The sequence below is a fragment of the Pleurodeles waltl genome, chromosome 4_1, assembly GCF_031143425.1.
Source record: "Pleurodeles waltl isolate 20211129_DDA chromosome 4_1, aPleWal1.hap1.20221129, whole genome shotgun sequence".
NCBI lineage: Eukaryota > Metazoa > Chordata > Amphibia > Caudata > Salamandridae > Pleurodeles > Pleurodeles waltl.
The window spans coordinates 534,701,994-534,723,732 of record NC_090442.1 but is presented as its reverse complement, the minus strand read 5'-3'; the positions used below and the strand labels follow the sequence as shown (position 1 = coordinate 534,723,732).

At 45.7% G+C, this 21,739-nt stretch overlaps 1 protein-coding gene across 1 annotated transcript in view; it reads left to right on the top strand.

Moving 5' to 3' along the window:
• THAP5 (THAP domain containing 5) overlaps window positions 1–21,739 on the top strand; it is a 74,668-nt gene that overhangs the window by 39,747 nt on the left and 13,182 nt on the right. The window contains exon 2 of the mRNA XM_069228886.1: window positions 2,259–2,451. Within this exon, the coding sequence (XP_069084987.1) occupies window positions 2,259–2,451 (193 nt within the window). The remainder of the gene's footprint in view (window positions 1–2,258; window positions 2,452–21,739) is intronic.

The following is a 21,739-nucleotide window of genomic DNA, read 5'->3' as shown; positions in this document are numbered from 1 at the left end:
CGGACTTCCGAGTTGTACAGTGCCAGGCTGTCTAACTTGGTCCTTCCAGTCAGGACAGAGCAAATTAATTAGAGTGCATCTCCTTGGATTCCAATGTTGTGTAGGCGTTGAATGAGGATGGGATGGCAGACCATGTTAAATGCTGCTGAGAGGTCTAGGAGGATGAGAGCCACGATGTCTCCTCCATCCCGAGTCATGCAGATGTCATTCGTGGTGGCAATGACGGCAGTTTTCATGTTGTGGTTTGGTCTGAAGCCAGACTAAGGTGTGTCAAAGAGTTGATGGTTGTTGAGGTATTTCAGTGAGGCGGCTGTTGATGATTTTCTGTGAGAGATTGGCCTGGAACGGTAGCAGAGAGATTGGTCTGTAGTTAGTGAGCATTAACAGGTCCGTGGATGGTTTCTTCTGCAATGGAAGGATTGTTGCATGTTTCGAAGCATCTGGGATGGCTTCAGAAGAGGTGGAGGGATTCAGAATGGGTGTGAACCTGGTGCTGATAGGTTGCAGTCCTCTAGAGTAGGCGTGGTGTGGACCGAGGTCTGATAAGACCTCTGAGTTGATGAGCTTCTTGATATTGGTGGTTTCTTTTGGGGTGGTGATAGGCCATGTAATTAGAATAGTTCTGTGGATAGGATCAGGAGGTGTTTGGCTAGGTCTGTCGGGTGCAGTTGTGGGTTGAAGTTGCTGTAAATGGCAGTGGGTTTGTTGCTGAAGTATTGAGAGGGATATTTGCAGATGTCCTGCAAGGGTGTGATTCCAGTGCTTCACAATGGCAAATATTTCTTAGCATTTGTTGTTGCTGTCATTGATGCAGTCTGCCAGAGTTGTGCGTTTGGTGGACTAGAATATTTGGTGAAAGCATCTCTGGATGAATTTAAAGGTGCCTCTTTCTGCATTGTCTTGCCTTATTCTCTGTTTGTGCTTAGGTTTATGGCAGTGGTGGTTTGGCAGTCTAAGTTTCTCCCTTTGCCAACTGGTGTGGGGTTTACATCTTGTTGTATTGCTGTCATTGAGGTGACCAACACTATTTCCTACTATAGTTATCTGTGAGTTTCCATGTAACAAACTACCTATCTGTAGGCTTTAATATAGAGTAATAACAATCCACACTTAAGTGCCTATCGACTTTAACATACTTTTCACCATACATATGTTGGCCTAATGACTTTATCATTCATAATAAACACATCAGGCCTATAGCCAAGGTCATTGGCTTGCTATTGGGACCAACTCAGTCCTGCACTATTGGGTATAAACTTTACCATAAGACAAAAAGTGTAATACAAACAGTCTTTTTAAAGGAAGCACAGAAATTTGGCTCAATCAAATCCTGTTTTTATGGAACCAACATGTGGGTGGCGCCTAAGTTCATCTAATGTTAGGAATCTGGAAGCTCTTTTTTGTTGATCACATGAGGTCTGGCATACGTTTCACTGTCAAGCCAGACCTAAAATCCATGTAGCTTAGTGTAGCTCTGGTGTCTCAAACACAAAAGCTGCACAAAATCTAACGTTAATGACTTCCCTTTTCCCATTTATGCTGCCACAGGAAAACAAATACTATAAATTAAGTAGTTATCCAAGACACTTCAACAACATTGCAATGTAGTGTATGCCCTTGAAAGTTCAAGCAGCTAGATAACTAATTAAAATGATCACAGTTGCATGGAGGTCAAGCACTATTTTTGTGGAAGCACACAACTTATGTCTAATCAGCAAGTACTTCTGGCTACCAACATGTAGGCGGAGCAAAAGCCCCTATCCCGGTTGTGCTTCTTGAAGCTCATTTTTTAGCTTGATCACACAATGTCAAGTGATAGCTGTCCTATAAATGTGGACATAAACGCAGATAGATCCTGCCCTATTTGCTTCTCTGCAGTTTCTGTGGCCACACTATGTACAGCAAAAGAGGGCTGGTTCCAGGACAGCTGCATTTTTCATGGGCACCCTCAGGACTGTTTCCATGAAGCGTTGGGAGAGTCCTGCTGGGAAGAAATGGTGTTGCAGTCAAAAGAATGGTTGATGAGCTTTATAGCTCTCGAATGTGAACATTTACACCTGCCATCCTGATAGCATAGAAGCAAAGAGACGCCCACACCATTAACGTTAGTGCCTTTAAATAGTGAAGGCTCTGTATGGACTGTAGCACATGTGCTTTGTACAAAATAAATAGAGAGTGTTCATTGTATTTTAGCATTTTTCAGTTATTTTTCGTACAGTGCCTGCTAAACTAATAATGATTTACTTTATTTTGTTAAGCTTTCCAATCCACAATGGGAAACGACTTTGCCTGTGGCTACAGAATATGAAGCGTGGCAGCTGGACGCCTTCTAAACATCACTTTTTGTGCAGTGACCATTTTACTGTGGACTCGTTTGATGTGAGATGGGGAATACGGTATTTGAAGCAAAATGCTGTTCCAACCATTTTTTCTCTTCCACAAGATCTGCAGGTAACCTAGTAATTTCTTTTTGGCAGCTATATTGAAATGCCGGTCACTACATTCTTAAGTATTTGTATGAAAAATGAGCTATGAGGAAAGTAAAAACATCCAGGATTGAAACCTCTTTTATATCTATCCCAAAAGACAGTAAAATAACTTTAGTAGCTAAACAAATGAGTTCCATCTTGAAAATACAAGTTTAAAAAGAATATACGCCAGTGTTTCCTATGTTTAGTTTTAATGTTACAAGTAAAATGTGGTTTTGAATAGAAATGTAATTGTAATATTTGTAACAATCAGATGTTATATTACTTCCACTCCATTCCCTCAAATTTTGATTTTGCTAGTCACTGTTACCACAGACAAAAAGTAGTAGCCACACATTCCTTAATTATTTTATTTTTAGTGTTTCTGTCAGACCTGGCATCCTTGGGGCTGTCTCCCCTAACATTTTGCCTCTACCTCCCAGGTTGTTGCTGTGTGCTGAACTCTGTTTTTGCTGGTTTTGTTACTCTGGGCCCTTTACCTCTACTGACAAGTGCTAAAGTGCAACATGTGTAGTTGGCTTTTCCAATATTGGCATATTTGATTTACTAGTAAGTCCCTAGTAAAGTGCACTAGAGGTGCCTAGGGCCTGTACATCGAATGCTACTAGTGGGCCTGCAGCGTTGATTGTGCCACCCACAGCCCTGTAAAAATGGCTTAGACATGCCACTGCAGTGTCTACATGTGCAGTTTTAAACTACCATTTGAACTTTGCAAGCTCAAACCTTCCCTTTTAAACATGTAAGGCACCTCTAAGTTAGGCCCTAGGTAGCCCCATTGGCAGGGTGCAGTGTATGTTAAAGATTGGACATGGGCTGATGTGTTTTTACATGCCCTAACAGTGAAATACTGCCAAATTTGGTTTTCACTGTTGCAAGGCCTATCTATCTCATAGGTTAACACGGGGGCTGCCTTTAAAAAATCCTTAAAGTGCAGTTCCCCTTTGAGAGCAGATATAAATCTGGAGTTTTGGGTCTCTGAACTCACATTCTGAAAATACATCTTTTAGTGAAGTTGGTTTTTAGATTAGTTTGAAAATGTCACTTTTAGGCAGTGGGCATTTTCATGCTTAACCCATTCTGTGACTCTGCCTGTTTGTGGATTCCTTGCCTGGGTCATACTGATAGTTGGGCTGTTTGTGCATCTCCACTAGACAGTGACACAAAGGGTGCTGGGGTGTAAACTGCATATTCTGATGGGCCATCTGGGCTTACACCTGAAAGGGCTGTGCCTGCCCTCACACAAATCAGTCTCCAACGCCCTGGTGTGTGTCTGGATCCAGGCCTGGGCAAGATAGGATCCTGTAAAACAACAGAGACTTGGGCAACTTCAAAGGCAGAAGTGAGTATAAGAATTGGACTCAAAACCCCAGACTTTAGATCACTTCAAAGATTCAAGAGGAACCTCCGCCAGGTGAAGAGCTGAAGAAGAAATGCTGCCCCTGCCTGTGCTTTGTTGGGCTATCCTGCAGTTTCTGCTTCTGCCTGAGAAAGGGGACAAAGTCTGGACTTTTTGGTATATTCCTGCTTGAGAGGTATCGCCAAGGGCTTGGACTGAGCTGGCCTCCTGTTCTGAAGTCTCGGGCCATCAAAGATTTCCTCTGCCAGCACCTTGACTCTGCTGAGATGCCTGCCTTGCCAAGTGGTGCCTAAACCAGTCCCTGGACCCTTGAAAGGAGAAGCTGGTGGAAAACCAAGAAGAACCAAGTGCACGACTTCAGGTGACCCCAGACTGATGACGCTGCCATATTCCTTGATGCCGCCTTCCCTGGAACCAACGCTGCACCGGATCCAGCGACATCTCGATCCCTGACTCCGTGCACTGTCTTGTTTCCTCATTAGCACAAAGGTCTGCACCTGGGGGTCTGTGTGACTCCATGACCAGCACCATTAGAGTTGGATGGTTGGGAACGATTCCGTCACGACGCCGTGGTATCACCATTCAAAGCATTTGTGTTTCTAATCGCTATATTGAAGTTTAATCTTTTAAAAAATAATAACTTGGCTTGTTTAGGTTGGATTTTTGTCGTTTTGGTCTTGTTTTGCTCAGATAAATATTTGCTATTTTTCTAACCTGATGTTGAGTCTTTTTGTAGTGTTTTCACTGTATTGCTGTGTGGGTTGGTACAAATACTTTACACATTGCACCTGGGTTAAGCCTTTCTGCTCATGCAAAGCTACCAAGGTGTTAAATAATAATCCGAGATGTATTTGCCTCAGACTTTATTTCTGTGTATTCCATTAATATTGCCATGTGCTCGACAAAGCTGACTCTTCATTTAAACTGTGTAAGTTGACTTCCCTGTGAACTCAGTTTTTGTGTAAAACCATTTCCTTCTCTGGGCCTCTCCACTTATCTAACCAAGCTGATTTTCAGGATACCGAGCCACAGCTGTATCCTTCTTATCATTGTGCACGAACAGAACTGTACCTCTTCCCACCGCATTCCAGGGGCCTCCTGCAAGGGATATCCTCGTAAATTATCAAACCAACTGTGATAAGACTGACATTTGACAAATGAACTGTCACTTTGCCGTGTATTAGCAGGATACTCCAGAGTCAGTGGGAGTACAAGCAGGAAAGACTAATCAAATGTATGTACGTCAGCAGGATGCTCTCGGGTTAAAAGGAGAACTGTTTGAAGCTTTTGTGTTCGCCAGATATGGAGGGGTGGCTTCCTGGCTGAAGGGGGGCAGCTTAACTATATAAGATTGTACGCTGCAGAATGAAGCAGCCAGCCTCCGTAGGAAAGTCATTCAGACTGTCCTGGGACACTGTGCTCAGCTCGAGCTATTATCTGTTTTGCTAATAAAACTTTTCTCTTCCTCATCAGTCGTGACTCCGCCTGTTGTGTTCTTTGCTGGTAAGAGACCCTGAAGGCTTAGGGTGTCCCCTCCACCGCTGGGAGAGGTGAGCCTGCCTTTCCCGGTTCTTCAGTTGCCGCCCGAACAGGGACTCCATCAGTGGCACCCGCCGTCTACTCGGAAGGAGGAGGAGGTTCACTGCAGGACTACCAAAGGGGGCGCCCCACAACTGATTTGGGAAGTATCTTTTTCCTCGTGGACCTGCGGTACTCCAGCGGTGCTCCCCCCTCTTTGTCTCAACGGGCGCCGGCGGCTCTGCCCTGACTGGAGTTCCTGACATAGCTGGCCCTGAGTTCGGAGTCCTGACTGAGGAGGAAGACAAGAGTAAGGTAAGGACAGGGTTAACCCCTGTCTCTTCTGTGTCTGTCTGGTAGGTGTCATTCGATCTTTGCAAAGACCGAAGTCAGTGGATGTTTTGTAAAATAATTAACTGTCATAATATATAGATTGCATATTTGCTCCCGTTGTTTCTGTTTTCCATCCACTGATACTAAGTTACAACTGTCTGTTTAAAATAATGCCGGCATTCAGTAAATTAAGGAAATGGTGCTGTTTTTGTTGTCAAGCGGACTCCCGCTTGGAGGAGTCTTGTCCGGCTCCTCCAATTGGAACTCCTTGCCATGAAATGTATGTAAAACACGGGGTGGGAAGTATAATATGGACTGACATATGGCGTAAAAAGACTAGGCATAGTGCTGAATTACAGTGGCCACTGCATGGGACTTTTGATGAACTGAAAATTGATTTTTTAGAAGAAAGATTATTTGCAACCAAAAGTAGGCCTGGTATGTTTGATTCACTCAGGTTATGGCAGAAAGAGGGTAGACAAAAACGAATTAAAGCAGCAAAGGATGCTAAGAGACATAATGCAAAATCAGATGCTGAGAAAGCCCAAGAATATGACCGGCAGAATGCAGAGCAGGGATGGGCCCAGATAGATAGAAGACACCAGTTAGATACAGACAGGATATATGTGGTTCAACAAACACCTGAAAAAAAGAAAAGAGACTCCGAAAAGGATCCTCTCATGCAAGATGTCCTAGACTGCCCCCCTGTTTATACCCCGACAATATATCCAGCTTTACCCCCAATTGCTCAGATGCCCCAGCCATTAGGTTCACCAGTGAATGCAGTAACATTTGCCCTACCACCACAATCTGAACACCAGAGACCCCCAGCATCAGCTCCAGTGACCCCCAGGTCAGACTCCCCAAGCGCTTCAGCCCCCTTGCTACAAATAAAAGACGAGAGCTCAGACGATGATGGCCTCACAATATCACCTCCCCCAGGACGTCCACGACGCAATAAACTGACAGAAGAAAGGAAAATTAACACAATGTTGCATAAATATATCTTAACACAGCCAAGCCTGGAGACTATTTGGCAGAATTTTGCTCAGTTTCAAGCAGTACAACAGGCAGACATGATACAACGTATGTGTGAGATACTAATGGAAAAATGGGACGAAAATTTAGATAGCAATCCCCCCTTGCAAGTACTCAGAATAAAACAGGAGGTAGCCACAGGCTATCATCAGGGAAAGGACCTTAAGGACTACCTCCGTCAGCTGTTAAGTTATAGGAAGAAATACCACCACAAGAGGGATAAAGAAACAGGTTCAGCCAGTCCTTCACGTATTCCTTCCACTCACACAACACAGCACCCCTTAAGGGAAGTCCCACCCAGCTACGTTCCAGCCACAGGAGAGGGTGCCGCGGTAGTGCCCGCTCACTGGAAACAACAATTTGTGTACCAGCAATGGGATAGAACAGAGGTCCTAGCGCTAAAAGCCCACTTGCCTGACCCACGCAAGAATCCTGCCGGCTTCTATAAAGAATTTTCCCAAATAATAAGTCCACAAATATTGACTCTCATGGACATTAAAATGTTGTTTGGTACCCTTGTACCACAGGATATCTGGAAGACTATCATACAGAAAGACTATCCTGTTGAGCTAGGCGGTACCTGGGATCAACTGGACCACGAGGACAAAGACAGGAAGCCTGGTGACAAGCCGGGAGCCTTAATAGTAGCTCTCCCTGACAGACTTCTTACGCTTATACAGAAGTCCTTGCCCCCGCGATTAGTAGACTGGGATAGAATAGATACATGTAAACAAAAGAAAGATGAACACATAGCTGACTTTTTCTCTCGGTTTGAAAGGGCATACACTGACTTTAGTGGACAAGACACCTCTACCGAAGGTGGTATGCGGCTGTTTGTAGATAAATTTGTAAATTGCATATCACCTGAGGTGGCCTCAAAAATTCGGTTGACTGAGAGTACCTGGTCGACAAGCACTCCCATTGAGATACTTAATATGGCCCAATATTACGAGAATAGGGTTCATGAAGAGAAGGACAGAAAAGACAAACAAACAAAAGAGTTAAAAACTAAAATTCTAGTACAGCAGGCGTACCCCCAGAATAGGTCAATTCCCCGTGGACCTCAGTACCAAAATAATGGTCCCAACAGTTATCAGCCCCGCTATTCCCTGAGCTACAATCAGTGTGCCTATTGTAAAGAGGAAGGTCATTGGAAAAATGATTGCCCAAATAAAAACGGGTTTGCGCCCCAGACAAGAGGTAGAGGAGCGCCCCGTGGAGCACCCCGAGGTAGAGGACGGGGAGGTCCCCCACAGCAGGGACCTAATAGAGCCCATCAACAGCAAAATATAGCAGCCGCTGAAAATTACTTTGACAATAGTTCTGCCCAACGCCAGTATTATAATGATAATTATGATCCGGAAGAAGGTCAGGGCTTCTATTCCTGCTAGGACAGCTTAGGACAAGGGAGGATAGGACCCGTCCCAATCCCAGTTAAACAGAATGGCCCACATGTAGAAGTACAACTAGATGGTACTTCTAAGAATTTTTTAATTGACACTGGAGCCACTAAGAGTTCTGTTATGAAGGATGCGGTCCCTGGGGTCCCTTTGTCCAGCAATACTAACGTGTCTGTAGGATTCTCAGGCGTCCCAGTGATTAACCCCGTATCCAAGCCACTGGAACTCACAATTGGTCCCTACACTGTTGATTCTCCTCTAATACTTACCTCTGGTTGTAGTGAAAATTTGCTAGGTCTCGATTTACTGAAAAGATTACACGCCACTATATATTGTTCCCCTGATGGCGTGTACGTCACCATGGGTCCTCACGTGACACCCACCCAGTTCATAGCGTTACCACTCCCGCCTGAGCTAGAGATGCTCCCCGCTACACTTTGGGCTTCAAACAATGAAGATGTGGGCTGCCTTGATATCCCCCCTTTCTCCATCAAGTTAAAAGAGCATGCACTACTTCCCCGTCTGCCACAGTACAAGTTACCACATCACACTGAACAGGCCCTCAAGGACATTATATTGCAGCTGATTGATAAAGGGGTTGTTGAAGAGACCAGAGGTAATACATGTAACAGCCCCATACTCCCAGTACTCAAAAAGTCCGCTGATTCTTCCCATCAGCCCGGCCTACGCTTTGTGCTTGACCTTCGAGCAGTTAATAAAGTAGTGGAGCCTCAATTCCCTGTTGTACCCGACATTACCACCCTCCTAACAATGATACCCTCCACTGCTACCTGGTTCTCTGTAATTGATCTCAAGAATGCATTCTTTAGCATACCCATTCACCCGGACAGCAGACATATTTTTGGATTCTCCCTGGGCGGTCGCAGTTTCCGGTTCTGTCGCGCACCTCAGGGGTACACGGAATCACCCAGTGTTTTTAGCCAGGTGCTCAAGGGACAGTTGGATTCCTTTCAATTCCCCGCTGGTTCCGCCCTGGTACAATATGTTGATGATCTCCTTATTGCTTCTGACTCCCAAGAAAATTGCAAAAAAGACACAGTTGCACTTCTCACTCATCTATCCCAACACCATCACAAAGTATCCCTCACTAAATTACAGTATTGTCAACAGCAGGTTACCTATCTTGGTCACCTGCTGTCGAAGGAGGGACGTACACTTACCCCGGCCCGGGTACAAGCCATACGCAATATACCTGTCCCCACAACACAGAGGGAGGTCAGGGGATTCATTGGCATCACATCTTTTTGCCGCCAATGGATACCTAATTTTTCTCTCCTTATCAAGCCTTTCTTAGCACTCACCCACAAAGACTGCCCGGACACCGTTGTCTGGAATACTGAATGCCAGTCCAGCTTTGAAGATTTGAAGGACGCTCTCTGTTCAGCCCCTGTGTTAGGCACGCCTGACTATCATAAGCCCTTTACATTGTTTGTAAGTGAACATAACGGTTGCTCTCTCTCAGTCCTGACACAAGAACATGGTGGCAAACAGCGACCATGTGCTTATTTTTCAGCCCTTCTGGATCCTGTTGCCAGGGCTCTTCCAAGCTGCCTACGGGCTGTAGCTGCAGCCGCAGTAGCAGTGCGCCAATCAGCTGGAATAGTTATGGATACTTCATTATTATTGTTGGTCCCACATGCCGTTGATGCCCTACTTAACAAAACTAAGACACAACACCTTACAAATGCCCGCCTGACCAGTTATGAGTTAACACTTCTTGCCAGTCACATCACCATCAAAAGATGCACTACCTTGAATCCCGCAACGTTATTACCCCTGACTGAAAGTTCTGAAGATACACATACTGATATACATGACTGCATTATCAGGACAGAGGAGGAAACGAAAGGAAGGGTAGATCTGCAAGACACGCCTCTAAGTAACCCCCAAGGCACCTTGTACATTGATGGTTCATGTCTCAAATTACCTGATGGCACCACATCAGCTGCATATGCTATCACAACACTAACGGCAGTAGTTGAAGCACGTCGGATACCACATAATTCAGCACAAGCGGCTGAGTTAGTGGCACTGATTAGAGCCTGTGAAATAAGCACAGATTTAGATGTCAATATCTACACTGACAGTCAATACGCGTTTGGAGTGGCACACAATTTTGGCAGATTGTGGGCGGAAAGAGGCTTTCTCACATCACACGGCACCCACATACAACATGGGGGGTTAATACACAGACTGCTCTCCGTTCTAGCCCTGCCACGGACCATGGCCATTGTGAAATGCAGCGCACACAGAAAGATCACTGATCACGTAGGGAAAGGGAACGCCTTTGCAGATCAGGTAGCGAAGGAAACAGCACGTCAGAAGAAAAGCAAGATGTATGTAGCGGGACCAGCCAGATGGGTCCCAGATAACGGGATGTTTGAGGACACGGTAGAGAGTGTGAAAAGCATACAGGCAGAAGCGACGGAAGTTGAATTGGCATCATGGAAGGAGACACACGCGAGGTTTAATGAAGAAACAGGGTGTTGGACAGACTTGTCAGAAGCCCAGAGATGGATGCTTCCTGATGGGTATGTCCTTCCTGTAGTGACAATGGCTCATGGTCCAGCACACATCAGTCCAGCAGGGATATGCAAACTTCTTGCCCCCGTCTGGTACAACAAAAACATTCCAAAGGCAGCTGAGAAGTTGGTTAAACACTGTATGATTTGCATGCAACACAATCCTGGCAAGGGCATTAAAGTACCTCCCGGCCATTTCGCGCCCCCTGATTATCCATTTGAAGCTATACAGATGGATTACATCGAAATGGAAAGATGTAACAATTTGAAGTATGTATTGGTGGTCGTCTGCATGTTTAGCAAATGGGTAGAAGCCTATCCTACAAGGGATAACACAGCCCTTACAACTGCTAAGGTACTCTTGAAAGAGTTCTTTCCCCGGTTTGGAATGCCTCGAATTGCATGGTCAGACAATGGCAGCCATTTTACAGGTCAGGTGATGAAAAAGGTGTGTGAAGGATTGGGAATTAGACAGAAATTCCATGCTGCCAACCATCCACAAGCTGCAGGACTAGTTGAGAAATATAATGGTTCACTCAAATTGAAGTTGTCCAAAATATGTGCTGACAAAGGCATATCGTGGCCTGATGCTCTCCCCCTGGCCCTGTTGTCACTTCGGGCTACACCACATTCCATGTCAGGTCTCTCGCCATATGAAGTGGTCATGGGGAGACCGGCTAATGTGTGGGGAGTTCCAAGGCCAAAGAAATACTCAGATTTACCATACCCTGTATTGATGGATTACCTCAATGAACTCACTAACTCTTTACGTCTCATTCATCAGCAGGTGAAGGATATTCTGCCACCATTACCTCTTACTCCAGGCCACTGTATCGAGCCTGGTGACTGGGTCCTCACCAAGAATTTCCAGCGCAAAAAGAGTCTCGAGCCCCGGTGGAAAGGCCCCCGCCAAGTACTCCTTGCTACCAGGACTGCTGTGAAAGTCGAGGGAGCAAAGAATTGGATCCACGCTTCACACTGCAAAAGGGTACCTTTGCCCTTACCATACGATCAGTGGGTGAAAGAGGGTCAAGGTGACGACGAATGCGAGAAAGTACCCACTTTTGTTCCTTTCAGTGACGCGCAGATAGAGTGGACAGCCACCCAGGAGGAGAGTGATTCGGTCCTTCGGGGAGCGACACCTGAAGGTGTTCCAGTTGTTCCCTTGTTTCCGGATCAGACTGAGCCTGGTTCTGCGAGATATGACCTCCGCAAACGTCACCAACATTGAATAGATGATTCATCGTTTACCTGTTGCATCCAGCCAAACATTCGCTGCAGGGCCGTGATTTTGTCCGGTGTGGCGGACCAGAGAGTGTCAATAGGACTGCTGGAATCACCCACCGGTGGAGCAACCACCAGTCACGGGCAGCACCTAGGGGAGGCTGAGTGGCACGCAGGTACTGAATAACTAAATTTGATATTGATCACTGCCAGTGAGAAGAGCAGACTTGAGAAAGGAAAAGGACTATGTATTCAGATTACGAGAAGAGCGTACAGAGACAGAAACTGAGAAAAATTAAACATTTAAAAAAATTGTTTGGTCCACGTACAACGTGTCTGGCGATAATTGTAGTGCTTCTTGTCATATTAGCGTGCATTGGCTGGACCATCCACACTGCTACAGAGAAAAGACAGCCTCCTACGCCAACGTCTGCGCCCATGCATACACATGTATCTCTACCACCTGAGATACATGCCAGGAGACAAGAATATGACAATAATACGTTCATCCAGATGCTACATCAACATCAACTTGTTACAAACTTGACAGACTGTTGGGTTTGTGGTCATTTTCCTCACATGGCTGCTCATGCATTTCAGTTTCCAGTCTTTCCTGTAACGGCTGCCTACACTTGTTCCTTAATGTCCAATGTTTCAATACAGACCCCCCTACCCGGTTCTAGGCCTGTGAGACGACCCGGTATCATAACGAACAACACACTCTTTGAAGACTTTATCCTTCAGTTTCAAGCCAAGATACACATCGCGTGCAATTGTACGGATTCTCCAACAATGCGTAGGATCATGACCTTGCCCCGCTATCCACTCATGGAATATACATTTGGTCCGGTCTCCATGAAACCAAAAACAATATCTATCAGACCTCGGCAGGCCCCGCTCTGTATCTGCGGACAAGGACGCATACCTGTCGGAGTCAGTGTCTGTAATGCGACCATCACGTACAACACCTCCACCCCTTACCTCAATGCACCTACAGGACTATACTTTGTATGTGGGAGTAAGGCCTACACCTGGCTGCCACCTGGTTGAAGCGGCATTTGCTATATTGCCTTCCTTCTCCCACCAACGTTCAACAAGCCACCTACGTATCATCGACAAAAAAGAGATACTGTAGACCAAACAGACACTTCCGCACAGCTGTTCATGGATATAACAAAAGGACTGCTACCCTTTTGGGGGCCCTCGGTGAACAGTCTGCAAATACGACGACTAACGCGAGTCTTGGAGGCTACGATAAATGAAACAGCTGGAGCACTTGCCAATAACACCGCAGAACTCCAAGCTACCAGGATGGTAGCTCTTCAGAACAGAATGGTGCTTGACGTCATACTAGCAGATAGGGGTGGAGCTTGTCGCATCATAGGGGCCAGCTGCTGCGTTTACATACCAGATAATTCACCCTCAGTATTTGCAGCCATTTCAAGATTGCATAAAATAGCATCGGTTATACATGAGGACAACGGTACGCCTTGGTCTTGGACTTCAGGTCTGTGGCAGGTGTTGGTCTCCTGGGGTTGGAAGGTTTTGATATTCCTGGCTATCATAGCTGCCACATTCTTCACATGCTGTCTATGCGTACAATGTGGTCCTGCATTGTGTGGGGTTTGTGCTTCGATGTTAACACCCAAACCCACCAATATCAAAGAGAATACTGAGCGACTAATGCTTCAACAACAAATTGATGAGCTTCTAAAGATAGAAGTGAACTGAACAGAAATTTGCCTCGCAATGGCAAAAGGAGGGATTGTTAAATAATAATCCGAGATGTATTTGCCTCAGACTTTATTTCTGTGTATTCCATTAATATTGCCATGTGCTCGACAAAGCTGACTCTTCATTTAAACTGTGTAAGTTGACTTCCCTGTGAACTCAGTTTTTGTGTAAAACCATTTCCTTCTCTGGGCCTCTCCACTTATCTAACCAAGCTGATTTTCAGGATACCGAGCCACAGCTGTATCCTTCTTATCATTGTGCACGAACAGAACTGTACCTCTTCCCACCGCATTCCAGGGGCCTCCTGCAAGGGATATCCTCGTAAATTATCAAACCAACTGTGATAAGACTGACATTTGACAAATGAACTGTCACTTTGCCGTGTATTAGCAGGATACTCCCGAGACAGTGGGAGTACAAGCAGGAAAGACTAATCAAATGTATGTACGTCAGCAGGATGCTCTCGGGTTAAAAGGAGAACTGTTTGAAGCTTTTGTGTTCGCCAGATATGGAGGGGTGGCTTCCTGGCTGAAGGGGGGCAGCTTAACTATATAAGATTGTACGCTGCAGAATGAAGCAGCCAGCCTCCGTAGGAAAGTCATTCAGACTGTCCTGGGACACTGTGCTCAGCTCGAGCTATTATCTGTTTTGCTAATAAAACTTTTCTCTTCCTCATCAGTCGTGACTCCGCCTGTTGTGTTCTTTGCTGGTAAGAGACCCTGAAGGCTTAGGGTGTCCCCTCCACCGCTGGGAGAGGTGAGCCTGCCTTTCCCGGTTCTTCAAAGGGGCTGAGCAGGGGTTAATCGGGTGTAATTTTCCTTTGCCCTGACTAGAGTGAGGGTGCTTGCTTGGACAGAGGGCAACCTGACTGCCAACCAAAGACCTAATTTCTAACAGTTTCCTTCCTCGCAATATCTCTCTTTACTGTTCTTACTTCTTTCCACACCACATCCTCCTCCCTGTATGCGCTGTCGCCATCTCTCCCACTTTGTTTTGCCCACTGTACATCTCACCTGCCTTCAACGGTCTTCTTCTCTATCTCACCAAGTTATTTATCTTCCTTGTCTTATGCACGTCAGTTACTAGGTCCAATGTTATCCTCCTCCTTGTTGCTCCACTTTCATTCACCTTCCTCTCCCTCTCTGATGCATCATCTTTTTTTTCCATCTTTCGTCCATTATCTTTACTAATTTTCCTGGTGTCCCTTGTTGCAAGCATCGGCTTTCCCTGGTGGTCAGTAGGTGTGGGGGTTGATTTCAGGGCGAGATGAGTTGTAATGATCCTGACTTGAAAGACCTCTTGGGCCCTGTTCTAGCCTCGGCCTTTCCAGTGGCTGCACCCGTATGAGTGACCTGCTTGCTTCCCGGATTCAAAGTAGCACTTTTTTACCTGTACTTTGTCCTACCAGGCTGGAAATATAAGGGACCAGTAAAATAGTGCATAGACCGTATACAGGTGAGGCAATAGCAGACGACCTGCTCTACTTCACTGTAGGAGTGAACATGGAAATAGTGTGGACGAAGTAGGAAGTGGAGTTACCTTACTATATGACCAGCATTCAACCTTTATTTGACGAAAATCCAAAGCAAAAGTGGCAGAATTCATCGGTTTGTGTGAGCACCTGTTTGTCCAAAATCCAACCTGATGAAAAAACTAATAAAACAAAAATGGCACATGTGGGTTACTTTAAAAATCTTTGTGTACAGTCATACACAGCATTAATGCTAATTTCCCCTAAAAACTGTAAACAAAACAAGGAAAAAGTGAGTGTAGCATTTTTTGAACTCCATAATTAAAGAATGTAATGTTGTTGGGTGACTTCCCTTATGCAAACCCTACAGTGGGATTGTGTGTGCGTGCATGTTGTAGTGTGAATTTCACGCCCCGGAGAGGGATTTCATTATTACATTCATTGTGTCATCCTTGTCTGACATATGATGATCTGTAATACAAGTTAGGTGGCAGCAGTGTACCATGCAGCAGGGGTTAGACTAACACATTTTAGGATGGTGTCCGCATTACCCCCCAGAAATGCATTGTCCGATTACAGCCCCCCTCCAGCCTCCCTTGTGCAAAGATTGAAGAGCTGGATGGCAGTTTAAATTTTTCTTGCTGCCGCCTGGCCATAAGAGGATGTCATGCCTATTCTGTTATTCACAAGGGGCTACTTAAATGGTGCGGTAGAAGAAAGTCCTTCAGCAATAAAAAAAAAGTTCCAGAGTTACACTCCAGAAACAACCAAATATTGCTCTACGTTTCTGTTTTGTAATTCAAAGGTTCCTTTTGTTACACGATACTCCTGTGCTGCAGTAGTGTGCTCTCTGCTCTGAGATGCATCAGGAGAAACTGAAAATATTGTTGCATGCTAACCTGCATATTCACCTTCTGAGCACAAGAAAAGGGAAAACATGGCAATAGTTTATCCCTACTGTTTGACAAAGTGGCTGCGTTTTTCTAGAATTCTAGTACCAATGAGCTCACTAATGCCTTACTGAGTGGAGTTTATTTACATTGGACACCTTATGTATAACAGTAGGTGGTGGTTTTGACCGTCAGGCAACATTTCCTTTTTAGGTCGAAGCCTAACAACATCTTGGAGACATTAAAAAAAACTTCCATGTGAATGCATTCTGCTCCTTGCTTACCATTGGCTTTGTGGTTTGTAACTCACATTTTCTTGCTTCTATTTGCTGGCTTTTTCTGTTTTCGGCTTTTCAGCTTCAGTTCGCCTTTCCTGTTGCCATATTCTATTTACGGTATCCTTCCACCAGTACTCGATTTCTGTAAACAGTCCTTTAAATCTTGTTCTTATCTTGTCACATTTGCTGTCCATTCAAAGACAGTGATCAATTGTCAGGCTATGTCTTCTGAGTGGGCTTGATGTTGCTTTTCTTTCCGTGTCTTCAAAGTGAGAGGATTTATGTGACCAAAGGCTGTACAAACTTATTTTTTCCTGGCACACAACAAAATATAAATGTCTATAAATGTACTGTACGGATATTTAAGAATTAGGGAAGCACAAATGAAACACATTTTTTTGGTAATTCTGAAGTGTAATGGAAACAAATATTTTAAAACCATAAAAAAGCAATACAATAGGTAGTGGCAGTTCCGCACATTATCGTTTATGCACTGTATACTTATATCAGTAACACTAGGGGGATAATTATGAACCTGGCGGTCTTTTGACCGCCAGGGTCAATGTGGCGGTGTCACCGCCGTATACCACCACATTAGGAGTGTGGCGAGTTGGCTGCTGCCAACCCGCCACATCACCACTCATACCGCCATGCCGGAGATATTCATCCTCGACCCAGAGGACCACAGAGTACCGCCGGCGGCATTATGAGCCAGCCTAATGCCATGGTTTCCGCGGCATTAGCATTAGAAAACCTTGGGAGTAGGGCCTACCAGTGACAGGGAACTCCTTCCCTGTCACCGGTAGGCAGCTCCCACCCTCGAGAAAGCACCTAACCCCCCCACTCCCATCCAAACTCACCCCCCACCCCATATTAACATCCCCCATTCATTCACAGACACCCCCCCATACACCCGCAGATATGACACCCATTGATGCACACGCAGACACGCACCCACCACACAACTGCCCCCACACCCCCAGCCATACATGCACACAGCCACACACACATCACCGCCTCCCCACCCCTCCTATAGTCACAGAGCCCCTCACCCCACAACCCCCCTTCCCCGCATACACGCACACAGACCCACACTCAGCATGCATACACCCATTCACCTACACTTCCATGCATGCATTCACTCCTACATACCAACACGCATTTAGGCACGCATTCATACAGACATACTCACAAGCATTCATACACGCATTCCCAGAGACATCTAAACACCCATTCAGGCACGCATACAAACTGACATGCAGACGCGCACTCGCTTCAACTTTCATACATGCATTCACTCACACGCATACAACCACGCATACACCACAACATTCTCACACACACAGGCAGACACCACACACTCACGCAAAACACCCCCTCCCTCCAACCCCCCTCCGCTTTCGTACCCCAACTTACCTTGTCCGGCGAGGAGGTCATCCAGCGGGGAACTGGAAGGGGCGCTGCCACCGCCAGGGGCGCCCCGCCAGCAGGACACCGCCATGGCCTTAATACGGCTGTCAGCGTCCTACTGGTAGGGCAGTGCTAGCAGCGCCAGGGTGCCACCATTCGCCAGCATGGCTATTGTAGAATTTCCCGCCCTTATTGTGGCGGATATCCTGCAGTGTCCATAATACGGCTGGCGGAAGACCGCCAGCCCTGGTGATCTTGTTCTGGCACCCTTGGCATCAGCGGTATTCTGAGAATACCGTTGATGTCATAATGAGGGCCTATATGTTTGTGCAAGCGTAATGGTAATTTCAATTGAGGACGTGTTGTCTGTAATGGCAGTACGGTACTATGCCATGCATACTCCACTTATCTCCACTCTACTCTGCAACATTCCACACTACTGCACTCTACTCTCCACCACTCCACTTCATGCCACTTCACTCTGTGCCTCTCTACTCTACTCTCCACCTCTGTTCTCTATGCCAATTCACTCTACTCCACTCTACTTTACTATGCACCACTGAACTCTTCACCACTGCACTTTATACCAAACCAGTCTAGGCCATTCCACTCTACTCTGTACCACTCCAATCTACGCCACTCCACTCTACTATCTAACACTGTACTCTGCTTCTAAACTCTATGCCAGTGCACTCTACTCTGTACCGTTCCACTATATGCCTGTACACTGTATGCCAATCCACTGTATGCCACTCTAATCTACTCTTCACCACTGCACTCAATGCCACTGCCCTCTATACCACTGCATTCTACCCTGCACCACACCACTCTAATTCACACCACTCCCACACTACGCCACGTCACTCTACTCTGTGACATTCTACTCTGCACCACTCAACTCTACACCACTGCAATCTACACTGTACCACATCACTCTGCGTCACCCTACTTTACTTTGCACCACTCTACTCTACTGTATGCCACTGCATTTTACTGTAACCACTGCACTGTACGCCACTGCGCTCCAGCCAATACCCTCTACACCACTTTACTCAAAACCAGTGCAATCTACGCCACTGTATTCTACTCTGCACCACATAACTCTATGCCACTGTACTCTACACCATTCTACTCTGTCACTGCACTCTATGCCACTCTATTCTACTCTGCATCACTGTACTCTACACCATTGTACTCTACGTCACTCTATTCTGCTCTGCACAACTGAACTCTCTGCCAGTGCTCTCTACGCCACACTATTCTGCACCGCTCCACACTACTGCACTCTGCAACACTTTACTCTGCAACACTGCACTCTCTGCCACAGAACTTTCTGCCACTCTACTCTGCACCACTGCACCCTTTGCTATTGCACTCTACTCTGCACCACTCTACTGCACTCTGCCAGTGTGCTCTATACCAATGTACTCTATGCCACTACACTCTACACCACTCTACTATGCATCACTATACTCTGCACCACTGTACACCACAACACTCTACTACAATCTGTCCCACTTTATGACACTACTCCACTCTACAATGCTTTACACAACTCCCTCTACCTCTCTCCATGTCACTTCAATCCACTCTATTCTACGACACACTTATCCATTCTATTCTACTTCACTGTAAGCCACTTCATTCTATGACACACTGTGCCACTCCACACTACAACACTCTACTGAACACCACTCTACTCTGTCACTCTAACTCACTGTACTCCACTTCATGCCATTCCACTATGCTACACTACTCTATGCAACTCCATTCTGCAACAATATACTCTGCTCTACTTCTCTGCACTCTACACAACAACCTCTACATCACTCCACTCCAATCTATGCCACCCCACTCTGTGACACCCTACTCCACTCTGACATGCTAGTCCACTAAACTCTATGACACTCTACACCCTTCCACTGTACGACACGCTACTCCCTTAACAACACTTCACAACACTACGCTACTCCACAACACTAAGCTGTACTTTGCCACAACACAAAACACAACTCTACTCATGACACTTCACTTTAAAAGACTGACTTTTAGGCATGCTGAACAGCAGCCACGCTGGTGTGCAACATGGCTAAAACATGGCTAAAACATATTGGAAAAGGCAATAGCTCGTGCAGAGGCGAGTCATCTTGGCTTTGCCAATGCTTGTTTAACATACATGTTGGCTATTTTTGTAGCTTTTCTCCCTGACTTGCCCGAAATGCATTGAGAAGCGTGTAACTTCACTATATGTAATGGGAGAAATATGTAACCTATATGAAGAGTGCAATATGAACAATCACCATAATAGATGTATTATGAAGAAGGATTTATAAAGGAAAGAGCCAAACTTGACATATTTTTGCATTTAAATAAAGAATGCTGGTTGGAGAAATTGTTTTGTTGGAACTGCTTTACAAAGACAGAAATTAACTATTGGGGCTTTTTCCCTTTTCTTGTGAGCAGTAGGTCGGTGTACCAATTGGCATGCAGCAATATTTGTAGCTTCTTATGTAGAAGAAAGATGAACTAATCTTAGTTATCGGGAGTAAAGGCAGCCCCTCTGAAGTTTAACTGTTCAGCATGCACCTGGTCTCCCTACCTGTAGTTGGTTTTGCTGTGTGGTGTTTTTAGTTTTCCAGCCTAGCCTTCTACGCTCAAGGAAGCCAGGTTCCTTCATTACTTTGTGATGACAGGCAGAAAAGCATAATGAGGGAGGCAGTCACACATGGCAACGCAGAAGGGGTGGGGCGGCGCGCGCAGGGAGGGGGATAAATACAAATTAAATTAAAAATAATACAAAAACACTTGCCTCCTCCGTTGCCGCCGCGCCGCTTCTCTGTCCATAGTCGCTCCAGGCTGCAGGCACAGGCTCCCAGCCTGCCCTGCTGTCAGTCCTGACGCTGCTCAAAGCAGCGTCAGGATTGGCTATGAGTGCCCAGCCAGGGCTCTCCCAGGAAGACTGGGAGCCTGTGCAGGCTCACTCCAGCCCAACAACTGTGGGCTGGAGAGAGCCTATTGTGCATGTGTGTTTGGCCGGCCCGAGACTGCTCATCCCCCCCGTGGCCTGCCCCTTTTACCAAAAACCGATTAAAAAAAACTGTGTTTTATCATTTTTTGGTAAAAGGTTTGCAGCTGCCGCTGCTGGTGGGGGGTGATGCTCCTCCATCCTAATGGAGGAGCCTCCCCTGGAGGCAGTGTGTCAGTGGTTCCGGCTTATCGGCATTGTGTCACTCCTAGAGCCCTCAGAAGCCGCCTTTGACTTTTTAGAGCATGGAGAAAGTGGATATTTGCCTAGGGCCACCATGTTTCAAGCAGCCACTTGAGAGTTTGCACACATCTTCTGCAACGAAGGCATCATAAAATACTGAAGGGAAAGAGATAAAAACCTTCCCTGTCCTCAGTGTAGAGAAATGTTGTAAATTAAAAAAATATCAGCTTTTCACACAACTTGGCTAAAATGCTAAAACGGTTTCATCTGTCTCATGAGGACATTTCCTTCGAGAAAGGCAAAGAGAAACTGAGTCTGTATGAGAACAGGATAAGAGCATAATATGCTGGATCTACTGAGAGTCAAAGCAAGGATTAAAAAAAAAAAAAAAAGTCACTCGGCGGGTCTCATCGATGAAGCTGCTGAGTAGTACAAGGTATGTGCATGGGTGTTTATGAATCGCAAACCTCATTCTGGCTTCTGCAGACTGCCCAGGAAGGCACCCTAGAAAGAATCAAACATTCAATTTGGATGGGACGCTCCTGTTTTTTTTCAAGCTAAAATGAATCTTGCATTACCTCCCCCCTCCACTTAATAGTTCATCAATTCAAATGCAAGGTTAATGTTGAAATTACTCACCCAGTACATTTTGCCTTGTTACAGTCTTTACAGCATAATGGGAGTCTGTGGAAACATGTTTTCTTAATTTATATTTCAGAATGAGAAGCAAAAATTGCCCAGGGTTAACTTATTTTCCAGTGAGAAAGATTGGTATTTATGTCTTAATTCAAACACTTGAAGGGTGATGGGAGGAGCGCTTGCAGTTTGTGTAACCACGGGCAATGG